At 37.3% G+C, this 24,003-nt stretch overlaps 1 protein-coding gene and 1 non-coding gene across 15 annotated transcripts in view; one reads left to right on the forward strand and one right to left on the reverse strand.

Annotated features, from left to right (window-relative positions):
• Positions 1 to 6,743: 6,743 nt before the first annotated feature.
• Pabir2 (PABIR family member 2) overlaps positions 6,744 to 24,003 on the reverse strand; it is a 29,249-nt gene continuing 11,989 nt past the window's right edge. For 8 of the 14 annotated variants that reach the window (XM_042697551.1, XM_042697550.1, XM_042697549.1 and 5 more), the window contains exons 8-9: positions 20,202 to 20,298; positions 8,879 to 9,366 (exon numbers count right to left, since the gene is read on the reverse strand). In XM_042697551.1, the coding sequence (XP_042553485.1) occupies positions 9,222 to 9,366; positions 20,202 to 20,298 (242 nt within the window). In that variant the 3' untranslated portion in view covers positions 8,879 to 9,221. Of the gene's footprint in view, positions 8,439 to 8,878; positions 9,367 to 20,201; positions 20,299 to 24,003 lie in introns of those variants that run through there. The other 6 variants (XM_042697558.1, XM_042697557.1, XM_042697556.1 and 3 more) reach the window with 1 other exon arrangement.
• On the forward strand, positions 23,353 to 23,459 carry LOC122123142. Its single transcript, XR_006150326.1, has one exon. It is a non-coding gene; the product is annotated as a U6 spliceosomal RNA (small nuclear RNA).

Here is a 24,003-nt window from a genome sequence, read left to right on the forward strand (position 1 = left end):
CCTGAACTCAGAGCCTGGGCGCTGTCCCTCAGCTCTTCAGCTCAACGCTAGCGCTCTACCACTTGAGCCACATCACCACTTCCAGCTTTTTCTGCTTATGTGGTGCTGAGGAATCGAACCCAGGGCCTCAGGCATGCAAGGCAAGCGCTCTACCACTGAGCCACCTTCCCATCCCCAATCTTTTTTTTGTTATTGTAAATGTGTTGTACATAGGGATTACAGTTACATGAGTCAGGTATTGAGAACATTTCTTTTTGAACAACATCACCTCTTCTTTTGCTCTCTCCCAATTTTTCCTTCTCAATGCCCCTCCCCCACAAGTTATATAGTTCATTTTCAATATAGTGTCTAATGAGTATCAGTGCTCCATTTGTTCACCCTTTGTCCCACTATTTCTGTGCTCCTTCATACCCTTTCCCAAACAGAAAAACTTACATACATGATAAAAAGTACAGGAGAAAAAACAGCAACAAAGGAATAAAAAGGCAAACTAACAAAAAAATAAAACCACTCGTTTCCTTTTCTTGGAGTTCATTTCAATAAAAATCATTTTATATGATCATATTCCCATAATTATTGATGCTTTGGGATCCTCTCAAGAATATTCTCCTTTGGTCTCACTGGGAATGTCTAAAGTCTCATATGATTTATCACGTCCAAGTGTATTTTTTGTCGTTTACCATCCAGTGTGTTTACTTGTAGATTTACAGGCACATTCTAGTTATCACAAGTGAGGGGAACCATGCAGCCTGTGTTGCTTTGGGTCTGGCTTATTTTACTTAATGTAATTTTTCCAACTCTCCATTTCCTTATGGATGGTACAATATTATTCTTTCTGATGGAAGCATAGAATTCCATTGTGAATATATACTCCATTTTCTTGATCCATTCATCTGCTCAGGGGCATCTGGGTTAATTCCAAGCTATTTACTCTTCATTAATGAAACAAACGGAATACAATCACTTAGCTATCATTTAAGTTACACAGAAAATCCCAGAACTCTTTAAGCGCCCCCTAATGCCCATTTGTATCATTCACCTCTCCAGGAAAGACCACAAATTGGAAAACAAAAAACAAAAATCAGAAAACTAATTATCACCCAGGTCACAAAGAAAATTCCAGAACTCTCAAAGAGTCATTCATTCTTTAGCAATTATCACAAATTGAATATGCCCTAATAATGGTCATCCAACTCACACATTCCATACAACATGTAATGTCTAGTACATTAACCTTGTTTTCCTGTGTATGTTACACTTCTAAAATGCTTTCAGCCAGGTGTGGTGGCACAGGCCTATAGCCCCAGCACTTGGAAGGATCCCTAGTTCCAGGCCAATGTGGCCTACATAATGTTTGAGGCTAGCTAATATTACCTAGCAATACTCTGCCTCAAAAAATGTTTTAAAATGCTCATGAAGAACTCCCACAAATATGTTAGTATTTTGTATAGACAATTTAGTATACAAGTTAAACTATCACATGATGGAAGACAAGACTGATGACATGAAGATTTTTATTTGAATACTTTCATAAGGTTTGAACTTTTTTATCATGAGTTTCTTTACCTTGATAATTCCAAAATAAGGAATTAGAAAATTTGAAACAGAGTCTTGCTACATAGTTCAGGCTGGCCTTGAACTCATAATCCTTCTGTCTCAGCCTCTCAAGTGCTGAGAGTAACATATCTGGGCCATCATCTGGGGCACAAACCCTAGAATTCTTCACCCTTCATGGTCAAACCAGTTTCCTTGCCACCCTGTGCTGCACAATCTAGGAAGGAGATTGTAAATGCCATTAGGACAGAGTCAAACAGATGGACACCTCACTAGGGAGAGCTCTCTCAGTTGTGTTAAACTAAAACTTTCTTTTGCCCAAGGTCACAGGCCTTAAGGACTCAGACTAGAATCTTCTTTCTTTGAGGGGTTTATTCTGAAGTTAGCTGGACTTCAGGGAATTAAGCAAGCAATCCAAGCCTGACCAGCTTCTTAGGTCCCTTTTCCCTCAGCCCCATCAAAGTTCCCTCTTGGCCTTGATAATATGAGGCAGTCTTCTCAGAAGTTAAAAAAAGGGTACCACAGTCTCTTACCACACATCACAGGAAGAAGAAAGTAAAATGGCAAGAAAAAAATCCAAACACGAACCCCAAAAGAATGTTCCACACAGATTCAACAGCTTTTAACTTCTTCACAGTTCCATACACCAATGTGACCCATCCAATATTTTTCTGGTTTGAACTTCTTAGTATGTATTTTATTTTTAAGATTTTGGCCATGTCTAAATATCACTCATCCTCTAGTGTCTTTCAGGTTTCTTTCAATTAATTCATTTTTTTCTTTGCTGTATTTATTTTTTCAATGTATGGATTTTAAAATATGATTTGCTGAATTTATTATAATGGAAAACTTCATCTCACCAGCACAAATGAGAAAGAAACAGTATCACATGTCGCAGACAAAGTAAATATTAGATATATATGAAGAAATATTACCTAAGGGGAGAACTCCTTCACAAAGACTTCTCATGCAAGTTTTCCTCAAAAAATCTTTGGAAGATGAGGCTTGATGCTCCTACTAGAAATTAGAACAGAGGGTTTATACTTCCCAGGTTTTCTTTCAGCTTCTCCTATAGGTTAACATTTCCCTGTGATTTTTCTCTCAGCATCTCCTATAGGTTAGAGTGATATTCTTTCAGCTCCCTCTATAGGATAGAGTATGGAGTTCTTGTCAATATTTTATTGAGTGACTATTCTATTTCCCATACAAGGCTAGCTGCTGGGGATCTAGAAGAAAAATTGGGGGGGGAAATTATCTAGTAATTGAGCAACAGTTTGGAAAGAAGATGAAAAGGAATTAGACATAAACTATATATGCTAATAGTCTACTTTTGAAAAGCCCTGTTTATCAAGCCATTACAAGTTTTTTGTTTATTCCACCTCAATGAAAGTACACTTATGAAGAAGTGTCACAGAGACTTTCTAATTATCAGTTGTAAAAGGAAATGAATGCTCAGTCCCCCCAATGGACCTGTGCAATACTCCTTCCTTAGCTTCACTGGTATGGCTACTTTCTGCAGTTTCTCTCCTACCTCTCTTGTCATCTTATCCCTTCTTCAGCCTGATCCCTGAATGTTGATACTTATCACAATTTCCCCCTTTGCCTTCTCCTTACAACCTCCCTGAGTAAAACCACGAGCACAACTTCCACTGACAGAAGATAAGACTTTGATTCCCTCTCTAGCTACATTTGTTATATTGGTGTGTGACTTGTATTTCTATAAAGGTACTTTGGTCTCTTCTGGTATACGTCCTAGTTCCCTCTCATTGCTCCATCCACCCCAAGTTTTTATTTCAGAATCAGCCTGTGAATCTTCTGAGGAACATTCTAGGACCACAGGACTGGCTCTCCCTATGTGCTCCCAACAGCCTCTAATTACAGCTTCTTTTTGTATTTTGTGTTTTTTCCCCTTTTTTGTGGTACTTAGACTTGAGCTAAGGGCCTTAATCATACTTATTAGATAAGCACTTTATTACTTGAGCCACACTCCAGATCTTTTGTGGTATTTTAAAATAGGGTCTTCCCTGCAGCCCAGGCTGGCCTCAAACCCCCAATCTTTTTGCTTCAGCCTCCTGAGTGTTGGGATTTTAGGTGTGTGCCACCATCACACCTGGCTCTAATCAGTGCTTCTAATGATCTACTATGCTTATATCCTTGAACACACAGACTTAATGTGCATGTATTCTTCCCAGCACTGGGCTCAATAAATATGTGACAAATACAGCAAATATCTAGCTAGGTATGGCAAAGCATATCATACCTGTAATCCCAGCACTTTGGAAGCAGAGGCAGTAGGATTGCAAGTCCTGGGCTTGCCCAATATGCTATATAGTAAGACCATATTTCAAAAAGAAAAAGAAAAACACAAAAAAGAAAATCCTGAGTTATAAACAAACAGAAGAAAAGAGGCTTAGAAGTGGTGGGGAGGACAAGGAATAGTTAAAATATGTAATTAATACTCTCTCCCTGTTTCTCTTCTGACTAGAGAATGCCCATGCAGCAGGGCAGCAGGCTCAGACCCAAGAAGTGGTCAGGACTGAGAAGACAGCGCAGGTGGTGGCTGGAAGGATAAGAAACTGGTTATATGTGAGAAAGGAATAATTACATTAGGATGAAGGAAACAAAGCTTCTATCAGACAAAAAAATGTACCATTGAATTAGGGTTTTTTTTTTGTGGTGCTTGGGTTTGAAGTCAGGACCTCATGTTTGCTGCACAGACACTTAACCACTTGTGCAACACTTCCAGTCTTTTATTTTTCATTAGTAAGACAGAGTCTTGCTATCTAGTCCAAGCTAGACTTGAATTCCCAATCTTTCAGCCACAGTTTCCTGAGCTAGAATTACATGCATGTACCACTATGCCAGGCAAAACCATGATATTTAATAAACAGATATAAACGTGTATATGCATATATATATATATATATATACATACTTATATGGTGTATGCATTTTTTCAGGCGTGCAGATGTTTTTAAACAATGATGCCACAGTAGCAAATCAACCATACCTTGGCTGGATTTTTAAATTGTTGTTTGTTTTCAGGTACTGGCAATTTAACTCAGGGCCTCTCATTTCCTAGGCAAGCACTCTAACATATAAACAGTATGAATCTGAGATACCCTGTTAGAAAGCTTAAAAAAGAAAGAAAAAGAAAAAACCCAAGAATTAATGAGGATATGTCAAAAGGACACCGGAGTAAGCTTAGACAACTCTCACCATAAAACTCAAATATCCAAACAATCATTGTAATCCTGGACCATGGCTTGTGTGGTAGAGTGCTTGACAGGCAACTGTAAGGCCCCGAGTTCAAGCCCCAATAATGCCCCCAAATAAAATATGTGATAAAATAATAAACAAAATATATGATTTTGTTATTATAACAAAATAATTATGACAATAGGTTAAAACCTACCACTAAAACAAGGGCTGATGGGTCCATGCAGATGGAAATATATGGTAGATAAGTTCTTTACAGTTGAATAACAACTAATAAATGTAGAAGGATGGAATTAATCACCAGTAGGTAACCATCAAAATACTGTAAGGCAAGAAAGATCAATGGATAGTAAAAGTTGTGAGAAAAAAATGAGGAAAGAAGGTATTTATATAATATATAGTCCCAAAGTGGCTACACAAAATATTTTATTAATTCATATAGAAGACTGAGCAGTGGAGAAATACGGTGCATACTATCTTAAATACAAGACCAAGGTTACCATCACTAATGACAGGACAAAGTGACACCATCAAATTCTTGACATGAGTCACTGAAAACCTAGATTCACTTCTGTAATATTTCTACCTCAAATGCATAACCAAAACTTAATGAGTAGAAAACAATAGGCAAACCTGAGCTAATAGGATTTTACAAAATAGCTGAAATTGGAGGCATTATTCAGTCTAGCAAAAGCCAAATCCCTGAGTTGTTCCCCAGTACTACTAAAAAAAGCTAATGAATTTTTTTAAAAGACAGACAATGGCTGATACTTTTTTTAACAATGTGAAAATCACAAAAGGCAAGGAAAGAAAACAAGGGATTTTCAGATGGAAGATTAAATACACATAATAACTAAGTGTAAAATAGGCGTCTGGAAGAAATGTTGGTCGAGAAAGCATGTTTTACTTTCTTTTGCTAAAGAATGATTGGATCTCAGGCAAGATTGGAAAGGCAGATGAAATGGCAGTTTTGTAGCAATATCAGTTTCCTAATTTTGATAGTTGTAATGTGGTTCTATAGAATGTCATTGTCTTTAGGTAATTAGACTGAAACATTTCAGGGGAATGGAATATAACATGCGCAAGTTATTCTAAGATGGCTCAGAACTTACTCTCAGATGGCACACACACACACACACACACACACACACACACACACACACACGCACACAGAGAAAGAAGAATAAAACAAGTATACTTAAATAGTAACAATTAGGGACCCTAAGTGCAGAACACATAGGAGTTCTTTGGGCTATGCTTGCAACTATTTGCAAGGATGAAATTATTTCAGAAAAAAAACTATTTTAAAGAAAAGTAGTCTTTTTTTGAAAAACAGAAAATAAAATGGAGTGTTTGTAAATTGAGCCTTTATTTTTTGCTTACTCGCCCCATCTTGTTCTAAAAATAAGTTATAGAGGCTTCATAAATATGTAAAAAATGGCAAGATAAAATAATTTGAGGGTTGAGTGTATGGCTCAAGTGGTAAGAAATATGCAATGACCCTGGCAAAAATCAAACTTCCATACTTGTACCAATTTTCAAGTACAAGTGTATAATATACTTAATAAGTTTTTGTCTGGAAATATTTTAGCACTGCGTCAAAGGGAATATGAAGATGGTTTATTTAAATAAAATAAATTAAATATATAAAATAGATAAAAATAAAAATAAATAAAATAAATAAATCTAAAGGAAGAAAAACACAGGAAGGAGAAGGCTGCAATAATTAGTACAGGAAAGCCTAGAAAGAACTGATTGGTGGACCTATGTATACCAAGTCCAGGAAGATTGTGAAATTGTACAACAGACTCTAAAAAATTGGACAGATTATGTGGACAGGCAAGAACAATGAGTTCTTTTGTGTGCTTGATACCCTTTTACTCAAAACTTTTTGCATTAGACAAAGAATGGAGGCAGAAAACAATCATCAATAAGAACAATAGAGACTTTCAAAAACACTAATTTTTATGTATGCATATATATTTTATTAAATTTTCACTCACAGTAGTTACACATAAGGCTGATTATTTCACAAAACTTTCTATTATCCCAAAAGCATTTATCATAAAACAGTGATTATATGTTTCAAGCAAAAACATTACCTATAGGAGCTTCATATCATTTCTTAATACTTATTTTAAATAGAAGTTTGAAGTAACACAATATTAGAATAGGAAGAGGGAAGTTTATAACCACTTTTCAAATATTAGTCTCTATATAAAAATAAAGGGATACTGTCAACAAAGCTTATATGTGGGTTAGTATATCTATGTGGACTTATTTCAAAGCAATCCCTGCACAAGCTTCACTTTCTACACCATTTAAACAATAAAAACTAAAAATGACCCTTGGGAAACAATAAAGTGAATCATCCTGCTTCTAAGTTCTCATACCACTGGAACAATTTCAATTTCCTGCCCTAGTTTTCCCTAACAGTGATTTTCGAAAACAAATTTAAAAGTCATCACGTTTCAGAGGTTATTTCTTAGCAGTCCTAAATTAGAACTCAAAAGTATCCCTTTAAGGCAAAAAAGACAGTAGAGTGAAGGTGGACAAATCTCTTGAAAGACAAAAACCCTCTATTATTGTCACAGAGGCAAAAACATCTGAAAATAGTTTTTTTTTAACAAATAGAATAGATATACTGGATACTACCAAAGAAGTTTGTCTTTAAAATGGCACATGAGAGGACAAGTTTCCTAATAGATACATATATGTTAAATGTGAAGGATTATGAACTTTGCACTGGGAAAACAACATGAGACCTAATGGCTGTTAGGGTGATGATTACAATATGAATAACACAACTGACTGCAATAGAACTACTGAAAGTTAAGTGCTACTCTCTAATGATTGAAAGAGAAGTTTCCATTCAAGCTGTACACAATCACTAGTGTGTGCATGCCTTCAAAGCGCATCCTCTTCCTTTAAATCTAAGGATCTTTCCTTCAAAAAACACAAATGCAGTGGTTTTCCTTTTCTTACATTCACTTAAAAATGGAATATTATGATCCTAGTGGGCATGTGTGCATATTAAATGTAATCCATCATGTCTGAACAGTAAATCTATTGCAACAGATGCTTTAGACAGTGTAATAAATAATAAATAGCATAACAACAGATCACTCGCAGATTTCTTAAATACCTTAGTCAGGAGTTTTCTCTGGGAAAATGAGAGAACACGTGGTACCTCATACTTTTAGCATATACACTACAGCTCACACAGCTTCTTAAAAACAGGATGCATAATATTATCTTTTTTGGGCTCCTACAAGCTTCCTTGCAGATATTAAGCTACTCTCTATAAGGCAGAAGAATAAGAGCTGCCTCTGGCAGCAACACAATAATCAAAACACAAATTACCACATGACAAAACAAACCCAATGACAAAAAGGAATCAGAAAAAAAGTAGCAAGCAAAATAGTATGTGGCAATCATATACATAAAGCCTCCTTTTCCACACTACCTTATAACAGACATCCCTTAGAGCACAATAGTGGACCACAGGCACCTAAACCACCATAACACCACCAGAGACACTGACAGCTCCATGGATGCTCACTTTTGTACACAGTGGTTTGGGGTGTAAATAACATTATTCGTTCATTTGTAGATGCTCCACACATCTGGTCAAGGCAGGAATTTCTTCTCCTTGATAACACCACCTAGAAATATCAACAATATTTTATATATTCCTTACAGCAATAGATTTGGGGAGAGAAATTGCAACTGTGGAAGCAAAGTTCTAAGAACTTTGCAAAGACTAATGCAGGCATCTTGTAAGTCCATTTACATTCTCAACACTAAAGCCAATCTTCAAGCAAAGAAGCAATAATGATAGTAATGGAAACGGTTATGTTTCTTTCCCTCTGTGAGAAATGGCAAGTAAGCAGCCCAAACAGGAAAGGGAAATGAAATAATGTACTTTAAGCTGATGCAGAAAAAACTAAAATTTAATATAATCAAAAGCAGTTTGTGTATTACCATGAAATAAAAGAGACTAGAAAGTATGTAGTCAACAAAGAACAAAAAAAATCTCTCAAGCAAGATAATTTCTGATCAACTCTTTCATATCACTGCTGGAGAAAGAGCTATTATTATTGTCGTTATAGATAATACACATTTGTGCCTCCCTTGAATATTTAGACTAAAAAATAGGTGCTCTTTGAGGCACAAATTTAAAAAATCCTCTAAGCACATCAAAAGTGAATACTGACATTTAGTCATCAAATACAAAATGAGATCAGCAAAAAGTAGACATTAGTAAAGTCACTACACTTGTAAAATTAAACTTTCCAGGAAAGAGATGCCAAAAAAATAATAATAAGAGCATCGCAATGGCTGACATCTGTCAAACTTCAATCCTCATTATGGATCAAAGTTCTCTGTGTTCCTCACTATTTTAAGTGGGAAACAGTAGCTAAAACACTGAATCAGAAATCGTTAGGTCACTTGGGTGAGAGATCATCCATCAAGATGGGCGAAGAGCATGGATTGGAGCATGCTACTGAAGACTCTGCGGGAGCGCTGACTGAAGCCAGTGAGTCTGAGGATAAGCCACTGCTGCTACTACTGCCATCCAAAATATCTGAACTGAAGACAAAGTAAAAAGAATTATAAGCAAATGCATCCATTAAGGGTAAACATAACATGCAATGATATGGTTTCAAGGACTCACACATTGGTAGAGCATTTGTAAATAATAATTAAAAAAAGCATAAAAGCAATAGCAATGAACTACATAATGTACTATATTGAAAAACCTGGGAAAGAATAGTCTCAGAAACCCAAAGTAAGACTCTCAAAGTCCTGCATTATTTGTGTCCCCCGGGAGACACCAGACTGTCCAACAAACAGTAAGCATTTCTCTTAATATTGCCTTATGCTAACTTTATGCTCAAGAGATTTTTATCTTATTTATCATCTTATTTTCCCATCAGGCTTGGAGTAAGAAGAATGGTTAGTTACTGAGGTACCCATTCTCTGGCTAGCTGAAACATACCATCAAGCATACTGCGTCATAATTCCTCTTCTCCAGAACAAAGTCCTTCAACTGCCCAACAGTTGACTACTTGCTCACTTCCAAGAAGCCTCCAATTCAGAGCTGCTCCTCTATTTACATACATTTTACATTCTTCTCATTTTATGAATTCCTTACACCATTAACTTTCTCACTGCTTTCAAATCCCAAAGATCTCTCTACTATCTTTAAAAGACTTCTTTTCTTAGACCCCTTCCATTTACCCACTCATTAAGTTTCTAAAATGAATGCTTTTACCCACAGTCCCAATATCCTCACGTCAATGGCCTCTTTAATCTCAACAACTGACTTCTGTTCTCATCTTTCCACTAAAACTTACCTGGGCATAAAGTGCCTCTATAACCAAGCCCAGGAATACCTTGTCCATTGAGCTCAGACACTCAGTGCTCCCAACAATCAAGCTGGCCTGCCTCATAAATCTGGTTTCACACTTAAGGTGCGAAACTCAAGGCCTTTGCAAATTGGCATCAAGTTGCCTTTCTGGTTTTGATTCCCAGTGATCTAACATACAAGATCTATGTTCTACAGTTGGCCTGAATTTACTCATTCACTTATTCTAATATTTACTAAATGCCTGCCAAGTGCAGGAAGTCTGCTGAGACTAGAAGGACAACAGTGTGAAGGACAGACATGGTCCCTGTCCTGATTGAATTTACAGGACAGTGGAGGAGACAAAACATTGGAATAATAATGCTAATAAGTAGATAATTACAATTTGTGATCCAAGTCATAAAGAAAAATAAAAGAGGCTATGAGAGTCTAACATGTGGGTAGCCAAAAGACAGGTTCCTGAGAAATGAGATTTATGCTGTGATCAGAATGAGTAGGCATTCACTAGGTTTGTGAGGAAGCAAGGGTAGTTCTAGGAATCAAAAGCAGGCAAATGTGTAGTACAGGGAGGAAAAACACAGTGAGAGACAAAGCTAGAGAAGTAGTCAAGCAGTTTAAGAATTTACACAGGCAAATTTTTCATTTTTGGAAATGGAAAAAAAAAAGCATAAATTGGAGAAGAACTTAGGAATCAGCAAGTATGGGTCCTAGCCTAATTTTGGTCACGAGCTCCTTTGCAGAAACCCATCCTGATCTAATATGCTCTAAATCTAAATGTTGAATCTTATGTTATTTTAGTTTCCAAGTTAATGTATTTCTAATGTTAAATAACCCGTGATACATATAGAAATCTCTGCATGCTAGCTACACTATCCTCATGAAATACAACTTTCCCCCCTTCTGCTTCTCTGCTCTTTTCTTTAAAAAAAAAAATAGCATTTCTTTCTTTTCCTGCAGTTCAAGGGATAGAATTCAGGGTCTCACACATGCTAGGTAAGAACTTTATCACTGAGGTACACCCCCAGCCCCAAATGTCATTTCTTTCTATTGACTGTGCATTGTTTCGGTGGAGACAGACTATAAATAGGCTTTGGAAAAGTTATATTCCACACTCCTTCTTCACTATGCTCACTGCTGTCAAATGCATCATTAATAATACCACTGTTAAGTAAGAAGTTTGGAAAATTTATCTGGCTCTGATATTTGTTCAACCAAATAGCTAAATAGGTCTAAAATATGAATTATTCAAATTACTGAAAGTTGCATAGATAATCCAAGACACTAGAAAATCAAAAAACCTTTCTATTTACCTTTGGAACATAGGTGCTTTTTCCTCTTGCACCTTTTGCCTAAACTAATATTAAAATGAATTTACTTTCCTAAAGCACATACTGGTTGGGCAGCAGCAAGACATTCTCTATGTTACTTGGCAAGGTAAAAAAACAGGCTTAGATTAAAATTTGGCTATCATGTAGATAATCTGAATTAAAGAATTCCTTTTTCCAACCACCAGACTTCTGGTGACCCCCTGGGTTGAAAAATTCCATTTGTAATAAGATCTGCTTGCTTGGGTGAATCCTATATTTACTCTAAAATACGATATGTGGTGTAGTTTTTTTCTCCTAAGACTGTTGATTGCTTGAAGAGGAAGAAAAACAGACAGGAATGCTACCAATTAGAAAAAAATGAACTTGAAAATATTTAGAAAAAATGAACTTGAAAATATTATTTCAGAATGTCTGTTATTACATATAAATGTATATTATTTTTGTTCTAACAGAAATAGAGCATACTTACATTTAGTATCCAATTAAAATTCAGAACTTAGGAAAACTTTAAGTAGACATTTGTACTAAACTGAAATCTAGTTTCTCTTGTAATTAATCTGGCAGGTTAACACATGGTAATAAAGCAGACTACATGTCACAAATCACCCCATTATTACAACCCTATAAAGCAAGACTTATGTTCGTGTGTGTGTGTGTGTGTGTGTGTGTGTGTCTGCATGTTGGTCCTGGGGCTTTAACTCAAGGCCTAGACTGTGTCTCTGAGCTTTTGTGCCCAAGACTAGCACCCTACCAGTTCAGCCACAGCTCCATTTTTTGGCTTTTTGGTGGTTAATTAGAGATAAGAGTCTTATGGACTTTCTTTCCCCAGGCTGGTTTTAAACCATGATCCTCAGATCTCAGCCTCCTGAGTAGCTAGGATTATAGACATGAGTCACCAGCACACAACTAAAATTTATGCATATTTTTAATCCACAAAGAGATTACCATAGTTTTCACAGTGATCACTACTAAACATCTCAAAACAACAAACTCTGGTCCAATTTGACTTTTTTTTTTTTTTGCTTAAGCTCTGATAGAGGTGCTAATGAGCCATACCAAGACCTAGACAATTCACACCAGACATGAGTACCTGAATCAAAAGTGAACTACTTCATTCAAGCCAAGGAAGCACTAATGAAACCTCACAATTAAAAGTGCTATGACTGAAAACATTATCCTCAGTTTAGGAAAATCAAAGGTGAAAGTATGAGCTGGCATTTAAACATTCTAAGGATAAAGCAACAACAAAACTCAGACTCATGCTACAACCACATCTGGCTGAGCCATGTTTTACCTTGTTCACTGAATAAGCTGGGTTGTATCAGATTAAGGCCAGGCAGGCAAATGCACTATAAACTAGCCACAGTCTAGGGCAGATTTTAGTATCAGGTACATCTGTGGGGCATCTCCACACCCCTCGTTAAGGGCTGAACTGGTACATGAGGCTCTCCATTTCTACTACCTTGCCTAAGCATTATCTTCTCAAATAACCTCTAATGTTGATTTATTTTGCAATATTTGGTATTGAACCCCAAAGCTCTGACCACAAGAGACAAGAAAACGCATGGGAGAAAATTTCCTTTTATGTAGAACAAACTTTATCACTTAACCTTTTATTTGATGTATTATAATGCAGATATATACAATTCTATTCCCAGTAGAATGAGGAACAGAGTAAGAGTTCCTTGATATGGAAAAAGAATCAAAGTACCACACAAGGTGCACTTCTGAGTTATGCTCAAACTTTTGAAGTTTACAAAGACAAAATGCAAAGACATAACTCCGGTATTGTAGTTCTTCCTCAGATCTAATTGGCAATCATCTCAGATTTTTAATTTAGTAAAAGAAAATGAAAATAAGAATTATGACCACTGGCAAAATCCAAGTGGATCCATATTCATATTTCAAGTTTAGTTTTTTCTTCAGAGATGTCAGATTTTCAAGATTATTATCTAGTACATAAACGTTAATGGTTGTAAAACCTATCCTTTTCTTTGTGATGTGGGGCAGGGAATAAATATAAAGATTAGAATGATGAAATAACTACTACTAATGACTGGATCCTTTATCTGCTCTCTAAAAGGTAGCATAAAAATGGTTTCCTTACTTTTGTTAACAAGTACATTGCCATCTTAGCAATAGAAGCCAAACACAGCCAGTTCCTATCTCTGTCCCATTTTGATTTTGATAAATGAAACTGCACTTGAGAAGAAAAATTTCTGCACTAAAAGACTAACTTGTACTTCAAATCTCTTCACTATAGACATATCACCATCCTAGTATAAAAAGTACCCGAAAAGTCTTTGTATAATTTTAAGCTTTAATAACCTCAGAAGAACCGATCCTACAAACCAACTAAAAACATTATTTAAAAGTTTACTTCACTAGCCAGACGCCGGTGGCTCATGCCTGTAATCCTAGCTACTCAGGAGGCTGAGATCTGAGGATTGCAGTTCAAAGCCATTCCAAGCAGTAAAGTCCATGAGACTCTTTTTTTTTAATTTTTATTTTTTTTTATTGTGAACATACTGTACAGAGGGGTTACAATTACATAGGCAAGATAATGAGTACATTTCTTATCAAGCATTGCAGCCTCCTCCTTTGTTTCCCCTTCCCATCCCTTCCCATCCTCCCCTCACCCTCCATGAGACTCTTATCTCCAACAAACCACAAGAAAACTGGAAGTGGTGCTGTGGCTCAAGTCGTAGAGCGCTCATCTTGAGCTGAAGAGCACAGTGACAGCGCCCAAGACCAACCAAAAAAAAAGTTTATTTCACTATCTTTTTATTTTCATTTTTGAGATGGGGTCTTGCTATGTTGCCAAGGCTGAACCTGAAAGTGGGTTCTGGGAATCCTTCTGCCTCAGTCTCCCATGCGCACTACAGGTATGTACCATAGCATCTGGTAAGTACTCTTTTGAACAAAAATTTTGTGAATTTTGAGAAATAAATTTCTCTATCACAGGAGACTTGGGCCATGAATAAGGCAAATGCCTTCTATGTGAGGCAATAGCTTTTCATGTTTAAAGAGTCAAAGTTTCTGTCAGGTGCCAGTGGCTCATGCGGGGCACCAGTGGCTCACATTTGTAATTCTGGCTACTCAGGAGAGTGAGATATGAGTATCACAGTTCAAAGCCACCCCAGTCAGGAACGTATGAGACTCTCATCTCCAATTCAGCAGCAAAAAAACATCAAAAATTGGAGCTGTGGCTCAAGTGGTAAAGCATTACCCTTGATCAAAAAAGCTCAGGGACAGCACCCAGGCCCTGACTTGAAGCCCCAGACAATGTTAGAATAAATCTTGGTGTGTATTATTTTTGTGGTCCTGGGAATGTAATCCAGGGCCTTATATGTACCAAGTGTATACTCCACCATAGAATGATACCACCAGTCCCTCACCCTCAGCTTGACAAAATGCTGTTGACATTTATTTAACTTGGTCACTTGGTCAGTAACCGAGTAAGCAAACCTATTTAGAATCATGTGCCTATAATCAAACACACTTTGCCATAAAACTGATACGTAGATTGCACCAAGTATAGAGTTTCACCCACTAGTCCTCTTGACAAGCTTCAGGCATTGCTCTTTGATATCATCTACATACCTGGAAAAGCACTATATACCAAAATTAGCACAGTTACTAAGGACCCACAGAGATGAGGGCAAAAACAGAGTTTGGGACTGAAAAATAGCTGGAGCAATCAACAGGGCATCTGCTCCAACATTCCAGCAGTTCTGGTCAATGAGTGTAATAAACATGAATAAGCCTGTGACTTGTTGATCAACTAGATTGTACAGGCTATCTTACACAAAATCACCATCAAGTGATTTGAGCAGAAGGAATCGTCAATCTATATATCTTATATAGTGGTTCATATACTTCTTCCATTTATGCGAGTGCTAAAACTTAGGTGACAAAAATGTTCTGAAAAATATTATATCAGTTTTTAGTACATGGGTACAAAGCAAGCTGACTGGAACAGACTGAAAGATTTCCCAAGTCTTCCTAGTTACTTCCTAGTTCCCCTTTCTACTATTTGTACATCAGTATCTAATTGCTCAACCTTGCGTTAAAACACACACACACACACACAAAACTAGTTAACTTTCTCAGAAAATACTGAAGGACCTTAAGTCAGAGCTCTAAACTAGGATGAGTAAGACTACCAATTGTGTGATTAGGCCATAATAATCAGGAACTGAGCCAGGCACTGGTGACTAGCACCAGTAATCCTAGCTACTCAGGAGGCTGAAATCTGAGGATCATGGTTCAAAGCCAGCCCCGGCAGGAAAGTCCATGAGACTCTTATCTCCAATAAACCAGTAGAAAACCAGAAGTGGCTCAAGTTGTAGAGCATTCGCCTTGAGCTGAAGAGCTGAGTGATAGCACCCAGGCCCAGAGTTCAAGCTCTATGACTGACCGAAAAAAAAAAAAAATCAGGAACTGTTGCATATAAAAATACAAACTTTGGGCTGGTAAGGTGGCTCAGTGTTACATTGCTTGCCTAGCATACATGAGGCCCTGGGTTCGATTCCTCAGCAACACATAAGCAGAAAAAAAAAGCCAGAAGTGGTGCTGTGGCTCAAGTGGTAGAGCGCTAGCCTTGAGCTGAAGAGCTAAGGGACAACGCCCAGGCATAGAGTTCAGGCTCCATGACCAGACCCCCCCCCCAAAAAAAATGCAAACTTAAGAAGGGGTGGGTTAGGAGGGATGGGTGACAATGTTATCAGACACTTTGTATTCATATACTGTTTTGTAGAATGGGAACTTCTTCGTACAACTACTTAAACATAATAAAAAATTTAAAAATATATAAACTTAGCTGAGTGCCAGTGACTCATGCCTGTTATCCCAGCTACTAAAGAGGCTAAGATCTGAACTTCAAAGCCAGCCCAGGAAGGAAGTCCGTGAGACTTTATTTATCCAATTAAGCACCAAAAAAGCTGGAAGTAGAGCTATGGTTCAAGCTAGCCTTGAATGAAAAAGCTCATGGAAAGTGCCCAGGCCCTGAGTTAAAGCCCTAGGACCTGCACCGCCCCCCTCCCCCAAAAGTAACTTTAAACCAGGAATGGTAGAGCATACACAGATGTGGCATCAACACTCAGGAGGCAAAGACAAAAGGTTCATGAGCTTGAGGGCAGCTGGGGCTACATAATGAATTTGAGGCAGACTCTAACTAAAAAAACACAACAACAACAACAAAAAACACATTTTGTCATTTCCCTTCCCCTCCCCAAATTAGAAAAATGTATTGATATTCCTCCAGCACTGTTCTTTCTGCTACGGATTGTTTTGCTATTCAGGGTCTTTTATTATTCCATGTAAATTTTTGGATTGCTTCTATTTCCTTGAAGAATGAGGCTGGGATATTGACAGGTATCACACTGAATTTGTAGATAGCCTTTGAAAGTATTGCCATTTTCATGATGTTAATCCTCCCAATCCAGGAGCATGGGAGGTTTTTCCACACTTCCTTAGTTCTGCTTTAATTTCCTTTTTCAGGATTTTAAAGTTTTCATCATAGAGGTCCTTCCCTTCTTTTAAGTTAACTCCTATAGGTCCCATGGTTTCTCTTATCTGCAATAACTAGTATTTGTCTAGGACAAGCAGAAGAGGTCAAAAGCTATGTACATATGACCATATAACCTGATGCTAAGTGAAATGAACCCCAAGACAGGGACACAAGAGGTTCTATCTTTGTTGCTGTTCTTTTCAATGTACTTACAATGTACTATGTGATTTCTTTTTGTTTCTTTGTATGTTCTTCCCCCATGGTACAACCCCTGTTCTCATTGTATTTGATTTTGGTGCCCTGAATCTTGTATATACATTTTTCTAATTTGGGGAGGGGAAAGGAAACAAAATGATGAAATAAGGATACAGGATGACCCATTGTAACAATGAGATGTACAAGACAGTATGTTGAAAACAAACTTTGCAACTTTGCGGGGGTAGGGGGTAAGAGAGGGGAGGAAGAGTTGGGGAGGTGGGGAGGAAAGGGATGGTAGGGGAAAATTAAGGAAGGTGTAACAATGTTCAATAGGAAATGGACTCATTACCTTGCTCATGTAACTGTAACCCCTCTTTACAGTATCTTTACAATTAAAAAATATATTATGAAAAAAAGAAAAATGTATATAAAAAATGCAGGGCACCAGAATCAAATACAGTGAAAACGGGTTATACCATGGGGGAAGAACATAGAAAAGAAACAAAAAAAATGACATAGTACATTATAAGTACATTTAAAAACAACAGCAAGAAAGATAAAACTTCTGTGTCCCTATCTTGGGGTTCATTTCGCTTAGCATCATCTTATATGGACATATAACTTCAGCGGGAAGGAGTTAAAGAGGTGGGGAAGGAAGGAATGGTAGGGGGAAAAACAAAGGAGGAGGATGGTAGGGGAAAATTAAGGAGGGTGTAACAATGTTCGATATGAAATGTACTCATTGTCTTACTCATGTAATTGTAACCCTCTGTACAGTATCTTTACAGTAATATACATATATATATAGAGAGAGAGATAGAGAGAGAGAGAGTAATAAAAAAGCCAAAGAAATGAGACTTTAACATTGTGATGGCACACCTCAAGATTCTGAAAAAAATTGTATCATCATGCCATTTATAGAATAGAAATATGCCCTAAAGGTTTATATGCTAAACACGTATTTCCCAGCTAGTGGCACTATTTGAGAAGGTGGTAGGAACTTTAGAAGTTGGGGCTTCCCCTGAGGAAGTAGGTCAGAGAGACATGCCCTTTAAGGTCAAACCTACTCCCTGTTCCCTTGCTCTACTTCCTGACTACCATGATACTAGCTGCTCTGCTCTGCTCTGCTATACCTTCGCTGTCAGGATAGACTGAAATCTCTGAAACTTTAAACAAAACAAATATTTTCCCCTCTTAAATTGTTTATTTCTATTATTGGGTCACAGTAATGAAAAATTCCAATTGATACAAAAAATTGTTACCAGAGAAATTTCATTGCTGTTGTAACTACCTGATCATATGGATTTTAAGTATTTGGAACTGGCCTGTGAGAGGAATTTGGAAATTTGGATATATGAGCTAAAAAACGTTCTAGAATACTATAAGCAGAGTTTTAATAGTTGATTCAGGTCAGAGCTCAGAAGATTATAATGCCAATAGAACTGTGGACAATAAAGACTATATTCATAAGGTCTCATATAGAAACAAGACTCTACTGGAAATCAGACTAGAAACCATTTATGTATGTTTTGGCAAAGAAACGTTTGTCCATGTCCTGAGACTTTGTGGAAGACTGAGTTTAAAGGCAATAAACAAATGAGTCTGGTGAAGGAAGTTTCAAGACAGTCTGGCATTCAGTTGCAGCAGTTATTAAGACCTGTTTTGAGCCAAGTTTACAGAGAAAATTGGGAGCAAAAAGCAGAAGAAAAAGTTGCAGTTTGATCAGAAAATCCTGTGTAAAGTTGGCATTAAAGGAAGGTAAGGTTGTGGAAGAGAGCAACACCATTAAAAAGAAGTCAAGGATATTTCATTAGCATAGTAGGAATTATGCGTTGAGAGAATTTCAGAAATAAGCCAGATCCCACCCATTACAACTTTAAAAGTACAAAAGACAAAAAATTCATTTGCAAGACTTTTCGTTTTTTGTTTCCTTTTTTGCTGAAGATCAAACTCAAGGCCTCATGTATGCTCAAGCACTGAATAATGTTGGAACTTTTAAGGTTTGGGGATAGATTAAAAGCACTTTATGAGATGGCCATGTGATTTTGGGGGGCAGGAACAAAACATTATTTTTTAAATATAAAATGTTCCCCACAGGCTCATGGTCCTCTGAGAAGTCTATTCTGAGAAGTGGTTGAAGCCTAGGTGGAAGAAGTAGGTCCAAGGGGATGTGCCTCTGAAGATAATATTTAACACCAATCCCATCATCTCCTCAGCTACCTATCATAAGCTCCTACTACCAGGATGTTTTGCTTTACAATGGCCTCAGAATCAATGGAGCCAAGAACTATGGACTAAACCCTCTGAAGCCATGAGTCAAAACAAATCCTTCCTCCTTTAACTTGTTTATGTTGGGTATCTTGTCACAGTGAAAAAAGTCTAATGCACACAATTAAGAAAATGTTGCTATTCTTTGATACATCAAAATTATGGAATAAGAAATGCAAGCTGAGCAGCAATCACCAATGTACATTACCCACAGAAACTCAGAAATTCTCGGGGGCTAGGAAGGTGGCTCACTGGTAGGGCGCTTGCTTTGCATGCATGAGGCCCTGGGTTCGATTCCTCAGCACCACATAAGCAGAAAAAGCCAGAAGTGGCGCTGTGGCTCTAGTAGTAGAGCGCTAGCCTTGAGCTAAAGAGCTGAGGGACAGCACTCAGGCCCAGAGTTCAAGCCCCGTGACCGACAAAAAAAAAAAAGAGAGAGAGAGAGAGAGAAACAGAAATTCTCTCATACACCAGTCAGTTGATGACACTGTACCATATCATGTCATCTATTGAGAGGAGCTGACCTAATAGGCACTAAGTACAAAAGTAAAAGTGCTAAAATAATACATGCACTTCCAAAGAAAGTATTCATGACTTATTCAAAAATTGTCTATACCACCATGGGCATTATCCCTTATGGAAGTACAGATAGGTGAATATATATTAAGTTATCCCAATATACTTTCAATATGAGACTTTTATAAATGAATCATACCCTAATATTCTTTTGATTTTTTTTTTCATTTTTTACCATGAACTGAGATCCGACAGTTGTTCACCATCTGGAGACAGTATGTTGGTGGTGCCTTGGAAGAATCTCTTGGGCTGGCTTTCTGTCTCCATTTCACCTAAATTGGAAAGAGATAATACCACTCTAAAACAGTTTTACAAATATAGGATTGGAGCCCAAATGGAATGATCCTTGTTTAATCAAGGAACAGAATACATCTTTATGTCATCATTTAAAAGCTATTTTCTGCTGGATGTAGTGGGGTAGATATGTAACACCAACAGTTGGGAGGCTGAGGCAGAAGGAAGAATTCAAAGACAGCCACATAGATAGATTCTGTGTCATGCAAACAAACTGGAATTCTATTTGCTTTAACATAGAAGAAATATGCTTCCAGTCAGCATTCTTAGCAAAAACGTATTCATTACACATAGCATGTTATAGATGCACATGAATTCGTTTTTTGTGCCAGTCCTTGGGGTTTGAACTAAGGGCCTATGTCTGAGCCTTTTTGTCAAGGCTAATGTTTTACCACTTGAGACACAGCTCTACTTCTGGCTGTCTGGCAGTTAAGTGGAGATAAGAGCTTTACAGACTTTCCTGCACAAGCTGGATCCTCAGATCTGAGTAGCTAGGATTACAGGCATGAGCCACCGACACCAGCTTTATATTCTTTAACAGATGAGGAGAACACTGATTACATCAGGCAAAATGTATCAAAGGCAATCAACAGTGTAAAGTATTTCCAAACAATGAAAACTCACTAGATGATTAGCAAATATTGTTTATACATTTTAATATCTAAATATTTCCTAAGGTGACATCAAATGGGTTGAAAAAAATGTTGCCTGGCTGGGTTTGCTGGCATACCTACAATCCCAGCTGACTGGAGAGGCTGAGGCAGGAGGATCAAATTTCTGGGCCAACCTGGGATACCAAGAAACTTTGTCTCACATTAACACAAAGAGCCATCTGATAAATAGTACATAAATAAAAAGTTGCCTTAAACTATTTAAAATAAGAGTATAAGTTTGGGGAGGGAAAAATTATCCAAAAAGAAATATACTTATTACCTGACTTATATAATTATAATCCCTCTGCACATCACTTTATAATAACAATAAAAATTTATAAGTATGTTTGAAGGCACACCTTCAATTGAAACCACATATTTTATTCAATTCATGAATTTGGCATTGTACCAAGTGACTGTATCCTATAAATTTTCTCAGAACAAATAAAAGGGCAATGTGGCACCAATGGGAACAATGTTTAACATCATGTTATCAACTAGTGAGAACTGTCTAACACAACTCTAAAGTTGACAGATTAAAGCCCCTTTTCAAATTCACCTTACTTGGTTTGGAGGGTATACTTTTAATCTGGTCATCAAAATGAAATGTTAAAGATAATTTAATTCAAGGGCCTATCAATACTTCAATAGGAAGTATTTGAACTTTGAACTTAAAACTATAGAATTCTTATGGGGAAAACATCAAACAAGAGCATTTGTTTTCCATATTATCAATTAATTCATATTACATTTCTTCTGGAGTTATTCTGTCTTATTTTTTTGTGGTGGAACTGGGATTTGAACTCAGGGCCAGGTACTGATCCTTAGGTTTTTTTTTTCTCAAGGCTTACACTCTACCACTTCTGGCTATTTGCTGGGTGAGTGGACATAAGAGTCTCATAGACTTTCATGCCCAAGCTGGCTTTTAATTGATATGCTCAGATGTCAGCCTCTTAAACAGCCAGGGTTATAGAATTGAGACATGGGTACCTGGATGAAAATTACTGAAATTCATTTAAAAAAGTTACATTTATTTCCTTTTTACTATGTGCTTTAATATGCACCTTAAAAAATGTGCTGGGTTTTCAAATAAACATCACTAGCAAAAGACTTCAGCCCTTTTCAGCAAATCCCTCCATCTACTGGCATATTTTGGAATAGCTATGAAAGTAAAGATCACGCTACTTTCATTAATCTTTCTGCAATAAATTTCAAGTTAATAATAACAATTATGGTTTTATTTTCAAGTATATTTCCACTTAATAATCTTTCAGAATGTTCCCATAACTGTAAATAACATCATGCAAGATCAAAGAAAAGTACTTTTATTCACTAAAAATATTGTCACCATATCAGGATCTATTTTCCAAAGCATACCACCTTTAATTTTAAATTGCCTAATGAGCAGAGAGATTTCACCAAATCCTTAAGTCCCCATTCTCCTAATAGAGGAGATATGGTTTATTTATTGCCCCTGAAGGTGATCTGCATAAAGAAATCACTTATTGAATTGCTTCTTAGAAGTTATCATTAAGCCAGATGCTTGTGCCTCACGCTTGTAATCCTAGCTACTCAGGAGGCTTAGATCAGAGGATCACAGTTTTAAGTCAGACCAGGTAGGAAAGTCTATGAGACTCTTTTTTTTTTTTTTTTTTTTTTTGGGTCCGGTCGTGGGGCCTGAACTCTGGGCCTGGGTGCTGTCCCTCAGCTCTTCAGCTCAAGGCTAGCACTCTACCACTTGAGCCACAGCGCCACTTCCGGCTTTTTTCTTTTTGCGTATGTGGTGCTGAGGAATCGAACTCAGGGCCTCTGGCATGCAAGGCAAGCGCTCTACCACTGAGCCACCTTCCCAGCCCTATGAGACTCTTATCTCCAGCCACTCACCAAAAATCTGGAAGTGGAGCAGTGGTTCAAGTACCAGAACACTAGCCTTGAACAAAAAAGCTCAGAGACAGCACCCAGGTCCTGAGTTCAAGCCCCAAGTCTGGCACACACAAGAAAATGTTATCATTAAAACTCTTGTTTAAAAGGACATCTGAACTGGGCATGGTCATTCCATGCCTGCAATCTCAGCTTCTTAAGAGGCAGAAATGGATAGACTGCCATTTGGGGCCAACCTCAAGAAAAAGCAAAACCTCATCTGAACCAAACAAACTTCAGATGGTGATGCTAACTTGTCATCCCAGCTACTTGGAAGGCCATATGTAAGAGAATCTTGGTCTGAGGCTGACCCCAAGAAAAAAAATGAGACCCAATCTAAAAATGAGACTCTATCTGAAAAAAGTAACCTACAGTAAAAGGTTTGGAAGTATTGCTAGTCAAATGGTAGAAAACTAGCCTATCACATGCAAGCTCAAACTCCAGTACCTAAAAATAAAAGTGTTCACTTCAGAAGCACATATATGAAAATTGGAACCATACAGGTAAGAGTAGCATGGCCAACATGCAAGGTTGACACACAAACTCATGGGAAGTTCTGTATTTTTTTAATATATGTACAATTGTAAACCTAATAAAGTAAATGGCAGCCGATACTTCTAATTATACAGTCAAATTGCCAGGAATAACAGACTAAAGCAGTGAAATATTTTTGCTCTTTAAAAAATACAGATGCCATTGTGTATATGTACCCCATTTTCTTGATCCTCATCCACTGAGGGGCATCTGGGCTGATTCCATATCTTGGCTATGGTAAAGAAAGCTACAATAAACATGACTGTAGCAGTAGCATTAGTGTATCCTTGTTTGTGATATACTGGACAAATGTCCAGAAGTGGAATTGCTGGGTCACAGAATAGTTCTATGTTTAGTTTTTTGAGGACCTTACATACCACTTTCCAGAGTGGTTGTGGAAATGAATAGAATGCAGGCAATAATGTACTATATATGATGCAAAACTGAGAAAAATAAGAGAAAGGGTAGGTAGAAGGGCAGGGGGTGGGGAATGTTGAAGGGATGACACAGTTCAAGATCCACTGTATACATAAATCATTTGGTTAAATGGCAAAAATCCAATACATAACCTAAAAA

This window comes from Dipodomys spectabilis, unplaced genomic scaffold, assembly GCF_019054845.1.
Source record: "Dipodomys spectabilis isolate Male_0828 unplaced genomic scaffold, ASM1905484v1 ptg000221l, whole genome shotgun sequence".
Classification (NCBI taxonomy): Eukaryota; Metazoa; Chordata; class Mammalia; order Rodentia; family Heteromyidae; genus Dipodomys; species Dipodomys spectabilis.